Here is a 6847-nt window from a genome sequence, read left to right as displayed (position 1 = left end):
TGTGTATGTGTGGTGTTGTGTGTGTGTGTGTGTGTGTGTGTGCGTGCGTGCGTGCGTGCGTGTGTGTGTGTGTGTGTGTGTGTGTGTGTGTGTGTGTGTGTGTGTGGTGTGTGTGTGTGTGTGTGTGTGGTGTGTGTGTGTGTGTGTGTGTGTTGTGTGTGTGTGTAAAAGCCACAGTCCAAAGTTGTAGGAGTGCTATCACCCCTGTAAAGTCGTTTGCGCCTCATGCGCACACGCGTCCAGAAGATTAGCCGCCGTGCGAGAAATGGCGCTGTGATCGCGCGGTATAAGGTGGCACGGTGGTGCCGCCCTGTCGGCGAGGATAGACCGGCATACAGAAAATAGCGGCAAGTATCTTTGGGGGTTTGGCTGCGTGCGTGGATGGACGTCTCCCGCAGTTGGTCCGTGGGGGACGTTACCGCGGCTCGTTTCTCGCGGGTCCCACGTGGTGAGTCGAACATCGGCGACGCCGCATTCGCAGTGCATTGTATGTCTTATGTTGTCTTGGGTGGGTGTTATGTTTTCCGGGTATTGTACTGGCATTGTATAAGGTTACTTAGCGTGTTACTAGTTGTGTATTAAATTCGGCAGGCGAGCTCGTCGTATGTAAAAGAGGTTAATAAATGTACAAGTGTTGGTTTGTCGGACGGCGTGAGCTGTCTCCGTGTGTTCCGAGAGCGGCTCATATCCAGACCCCACAAAGTATGATCGTGCGACTGCTTGTTATCGTAGAATTGCAGCAGCCTTAGGCAGAAGGCGTGGAATAGCAGCAGCCTATCGTAGCCTGAAGCACGTCATGTGGCTTTAGCACCAGAGCCCTGGCCGCATGTTGTCTCGTAGAACATGTAGTCCTGCAATAAAATGAACGAAGAATATCAACACATGGTGTTTTATGTGTCAAAATGGGCACACGACTATGCGCCCCGCCATAAAAGAGAGAGAGGAGGAGGAATCTGGATTACACTTCGCCATTCTGCATGTGTTTCAGTAGAGAGCTTAAAATATTTTTTTTATTTGTGGATTGGTCGTGAATACAAATGAGATATTTCTTTTTGCGCGGCACGGTGATCAATCAAGGCGACATGGGAAAGGTAGTGTTTGAGCCTTTATTCAAGTACAACTAACATAGCGTATAAATTTCGGGATGGAAGCGACAGCCCTAATTTTCGAATTTTCGCTCGCGAACGGGCCGTATTATTGTGGTAGTTACTCATATGATACGAAGTTTTCTTGCAAATATTACACGAGTGAAAAGTTTATATGTGACCGAGCGCTGCCTGCGAGTGACGAGTGTGCAGTAAATTTCCGATTCCATTCTCAACGCACCTTCATTTTTCCAGACATAAATAAAATCAGTTTTGAAAGGTGTACCTGCCTGGCAAAAAAAATTAAAAATGCTCTGCATAAAAACACTATCAATAGACTATATATATATATATATATATATATATATATATATATATATATATATATAATATATATATATATATATATATATATATATATATATATATAGAAAGGAAAACAAAACGTGCGAAACAAGTTTTACTAACGTTTCGGCAGGAGGTCCTGCCTTCGTCATATATATATATATATATATATATATATATATATATATATATATATATATATATATATATATATATATATATTTGCTATCGTAGAGGATTTTTTTTTTAACTGTACGAGCGAGTAGTACAGATAATATAATGTGGTGCTTACGATGAGCATAGTGGCCGCAATCAGGCTGGCCTTCATGTTGACGTCCAAGTCCATCGGGAAGGTGACGCCGAAGGTGTCGGCATCTGTGAATCCCTCCTTGACGACACCGCTCCACTGCTTGGTGATCTTCCCCACTTCCACGCCGTTCGCTGATTTAACCTTGGAGATAAACACGTGGTGGAATTACAGCTTCTTATGATTGAGGCTATGACCTCGTTGCTTTTTCCGTTACGTGCGTGCGTGTGCTTGTTTGCGCGCGCGCGCGTGCGTGTGTGTGACGTCACTGGCGGATAGATACACTATCGGTATATGTGTCTAAATGACTGGGAGGTAGTCAAAGAAACGATATATGCATTTAAAATGCAACAATGTCATCATCCGACTTCAGTCTAATGACTGAATCATCTGCCAAACTCTTATCATAAGCAAGCTGCAGTATAATGTGGTATTTGTACTAGAAACCCCTACGTCTCTCCGTCATAACTCCTGTCGCATTTCGAGTGCCGACGCTCTTATAATGATGACATGAAATGAAAATGTTTAATTTTGATCTGCATTCAAATGTAATGGAGATGAAGGGCACGCCCACTCACTTGAAACTGAACGTCGCAACAGAAGGGCATGCTGTAGGTGCAGCAGGGACCCACAATACTCAACGTCTTGTTCCCACTTGTGTCGTAAATTCCGTACGACGGATAGCATATGGACCACAGTTGACACACACGGCCGATGAGAGTTCCTGGTGGAGCTTGAACTTCCACTACCTATATGGTGAAATAGGAAAAGCCGTGGAGAAACTTGGAGGGCGCTTAAGCTTCGCATTTAAGAGGGGGGCGCGGTAGCGTTTCGGGCCCAGTTCCCATCCCTAGCTTTCTCATTTGCTTGTCACGCTCCATTTCTCGGTGGGCACCTTAACCGTTTCGTGAGGAAGGGGACGTCTGTGCGCGTAAACTTTGCCGTCGCAAACTCCCCCAGAGTGCGCTAACTGCAAGTACAATTGCGAGGCACCCACTAGGCCATAAGTGATAGCCTTGCGTTGCGGCGAAGTAACCACTACGTGTGAAGAAGGCAATACGGGCACTATGTCGCTGCACACTTCGCTACTGCTGCTGTTGTTATTGTTGTAGATGATGACGATGATGATCATGATGACCGTGGTCATAATGATCGTTTATGATGTGTACTTGCAATGGGTGGGTATTTTTAAGCCACACAGTCATTACGCAGTTAGCATGGCGTGACACCTGCTGCGATTCTGCACGTCTGCCACGCAATATTACATCTGTTAACGCCACTCCTCGCCCGATATGGCGGCCGTATAAGGTATTTTTCCAAACCAGTTTCAAGGACTGGCGTGGCTTTGAGGTAGAGCGCTGGTCTGCCGCGCGGAATGCCTATAGGTTCGAATTCTTGCTACAACCCAGATTTTCTTTTTATACGAAAGCCTTAGATGCCTCATCAAGCGCGGAAATTAACCGTCGGCGGCGTCGGCGCAACACGAGTGCTGCAAAAATCATCGCGTGATGACGTCATCATGACGTCACAAGTCACCAAAGTTCGTGACGTCATCACGACGGCGCTATGACGTAGCACAACGTGCTGTCACTTGGTGACGACACCACACGACATCGTCGCTTGGTCAGAGGTGGGCCGATCACGGAGCCGCCGCAAAACCAGATGAGACGCAGAAAGCTTGCAATGCCTCCGATCCTGGAGGCAATGCGAAATCACGTTAGGTACAGAAAGCTTTCGGAGGGGGGGCAGGGGAGCATCAATACATCGACTGAGAAAAAAAAGATGGCTTTCGCCTTCGATTCGTCTTAGGCGAATACATGAGGAACCCTTGAGAGTTTTCATGTTTGCGTCCGTCGGCATTTTTCGCTCACGGACAACGCCGCCGACACTGAGACCGCGATTTCTGCGACACTGACTCTTCGACGTTATCGCGTTGAATGCCGTTAAAGAAACAAATATTGCGTACGCTCGTTTTCTGGTGATTGCTCCAAGACAAGAGTAACAAAGCCAGTGCAAACATAGGCGTTTGTTATTGTACTATATTATTTGGTTGCTATATAACAGTCCCCAGCGGCGTATTTTCATTTAACATTAGTGCACTGGAATCATTTGAGTGAAATTTGCTTTTTTGTTTTCACTGATTTTTTACAAGGTACTCCTTCACACAGTAGCGTAGCCACAAATTTTTTTCGGAGGGTGGGGTGGTTAAAGCATATTTTATGTATGTTCGTGCGTGCGTTTGTATGTGTGCGTGTATATATACAGATGCAAAATTTAAAAATTTCGTGGGGGGGGGGGGTTGAACCCCCTGAACTCCCCCCTCCCCTCTGTCTACGCCACAGTGGCTTCACAGTATTGCTATATTTCATATCTGAGGTATACGAGTACACCAGATCCCGCAAGTTAAGTAATGCCGTTTATGTGCTATACAGTTATATTTCGATTGCACACTACTCCTGTAAAAACAATATTTCCTCGCGCTTTGCTTGTCACTGTATACCAAATGATCCAAAAAGAGGTCTACAGTTTACGCAATGTAGAAAGGCGTTTGTATAATGATATTGTATGTTGAACGTTTAAAGTCTTACTAAAACTGTGAAATCTTCTTTCACATATCTTTCCAACTGGCAAAGACCGTCATACGTTCATAAGTGCAGCCCCCGCATCGTTTTCTCGCCATTCAATTTGATTTAAGGCCTTGTCACTGCACTCGAAGCAAAGCTCGAGCTCTCCAAAGGCAGTGCTTCTGAGAACTTTTTCACGAGCGTTAAACTAGCCGCCGAGTAGAGTATCTAAAAATATGCATAAACTTCACCTGCAGACAGCACAAAAAGCAGCAGTGCACACATCGCAGGGGCCGCTCGAAACGCATAACAGCGTGGCCTTCGTGGTCCAGGACGTCCATCACGAAGCATCGATTTGCCCCTATGCAATACTTCGCGCAACAGCTCGAATCTGTAACAAAAAAAAAAGATACAGTTTCGCCACAGGGTCGAAGTAATGAATGCGATAGCAACAACTTAGAATGTTATACGAACCATAGGCTGGCAGCTAACAGCTTTAACGAATGAAGTTCCAATTCAAGCGACGCTTCTGAATTCCTCATTTAGTGAGTGGTATTGTGCGGGCACATTATTCACGACTCAGTCGCTAGACGAGTTGCAATAGCCGAATAAAGGACAAAGTTGGGGAGTCATAAAATGGTACGCGGTGTACTAGTGTGGGGTTATGCAAACGATTTGTACTTTATAAGGAACATGACGGTGACGGCAAAAAAGCGCCTCAATTGTCCATATAAATGCTATCTCAGTAAAATAACTTTTATAGTCACAGGGACATGTGTCGGTAAACAACATCCGCGAGGTGAGTAGAATTGTCTTTATCAAGATCCGTGCCACAGGATAACAGAACATTTTGCCTTGTTTATTATTTTTTTTTCATTTCAGCCTAATTCATTTTTTCCTCCGCCCTCCAAATATTTAAGATTGTGCGCCAGATCCTACAACAGCTCCGGTACATATGTGACTAAAGGACTGGTTATCAAGTCTGGAACACTGGTTTCAAAATGTTTCTGTATTACTCCAACATACTTCATTCGTCAGCGGCACGATACCAATTTCTGCTGCAGGGATAACATAGAATTTTAGCTACTCTATTGAGGTACTGCCAATTGGCCGAATATATCGCGCTCCAGATGACACAGCGCGAAAACCAGGGTTGGTGACTCTACGCCTTGGCGCCAAGTTTTGTGACCACAAGGACGTATTTTTGCTATCTATAACCGTAGTGTGCTTAGCATGCTGGCGTTAGGCTTCCTCAGCGACTTAAGTCTTTTTTTTTTTCTTCGACAGGAACACTCATGTAACACGAAAACCTGTACAACGCATTGTGGTTCGGCAAAGCGTCACGAGGTGTCGTCCCCAGCGTCGTTTTTGCTGTCCACGTCTTCAGGAGGCCGAACACGTTTACAGATAATAATTAATAAATGTTCGTGTTTAAATTCCCAAAACCACGATATGATTATGAGGGACGCCGTAGTGGAGGGCTCCGGAAATTTCGACCACCTGGGGTTCTTTAACGTGCACCTAAATCTAATTGTAATACAGCGCAAAAAGACGTAGACACGAGATGGAGGACCACACAGGACAGGCGCTGGTGGCGACACAGGACCAGCGCCTGTCCTGTGTGGTCCTCCATCTCGTGTCTTCGTCTTTTTGCGCTGTTTTACCATGAAGTTAAATCAACTAGCCCAACTCTGCACACTGTAGCGCCTAAATCTAAGTACACGGGCCTCAAGCATTTTCGCCTCGACCGAAAATGCGGCCACCGCGGCCGGGATTCGATCCCGCGACTTTCGGGTCAGCAGTCGAGCACCATCACCATTATACCACCGTGGCGGGTGCGTTTACAGATAGGCTAAAGCAGTCCGATTTTGTTTGTGGCACTCAGCACCGAAACTGTCTTTGCTTCATCGGACGTTTTCATCGCAGTACACGAGTTACTATACAGACGAAGCGTACGAGAGATGTTCTCACCTTCCTTCAGATTGTAGATGAACTGGCCAGTCGAGTTTTTGGCGACGTAACGGTTGGAAGTCTCGATACCAAGAACAGCTGGAAAGCGTAAACGTCAAATTATAGAAAGTTACATTTTCCAAAGTTTATTTTCTCATTTTCATGCGGGCATCATAAAGTTAAGTACAAAAAAAAACGAAACAACCGTACACGGCGATCGACACTGGTGCATTATACATTAATGCCGATCAGGATACAATTAGAATACATGAAACATGGTAATAAAGAAGGCTAGCTGTCAGTACTATATACGCAATAACTAGCAATTGAATGCGATCGATAAGAAAAACTCACACCATCTCCCGCTAAAGGGGACCATGAGGCGATGCAAAGCAGCATTTCGGCATGTAAGCCCGCGTTTCAGAGGGGGAGTGGGAAGGGGGAGGGGAGAGAGGGAAAGGGGAGAGAGGGAAAGTGGAGAGGGATAGGAGGAAGGGGAGGGGAGAATGGGAAAGGGGAGGATGAGGGGGAAATGGATAAGCTGAAGTGGAGAGGGAGAGAGGAAAGGGGAAGTGGAGAGGGGGAGGGGGAAATGG

At 45.8% G+C, this 6847-nt stretch overlaps 1 protein-coding gene across 1 annotated transcript; it reads right to left on the bottom strand.

The window, feature by feature from the left end:
• Nucleotides 1-794: 794 nt before the first annotated feature.
• LOC119385821 (phospholipid scramblase 3-like) lies at nt 795-2884 on the bottom strand. The gene is made up of 4 exons (XM_037653198.1): nt 2735-2884; nt 2316-2486; nt 1723-1881; nt 795-851 (listed from the first exon to the last, which is right to left on the bottom strand). Exons 1-4 carry the CDS (start codon nt 2882-2884, stop codon nt 795-797), a joined length of 537 nt encoding a protein of 178 aa, XP_037509126.1.
• Between the last annotated feature and the right edge of the window lie 3963 nt (nt 2885-6847).

Source organism: Rhipicephalus sanguineus, chromosome 3 (genome assembly GCF_013339695.2).
Source record: "Rhipicephalus sanguineus isolate Rsan-2018 chromosome 3, BIME_Rsan_1.4, whole genome shotgun sequence".
NCBI classification, from domain to species: domain Eukaryota; kingdom Metazoa; phylum Arthropoda; class Arachnida; order Ixodida; family Ixodidae; genus Rhipicephalus; species Rhipicephalus sanguineus.
The sequence above is the reverse complement of the archived record's forward strand: the minus strand, read 5'-3'. Positions and strand labels throughout refer to the sequence as shown.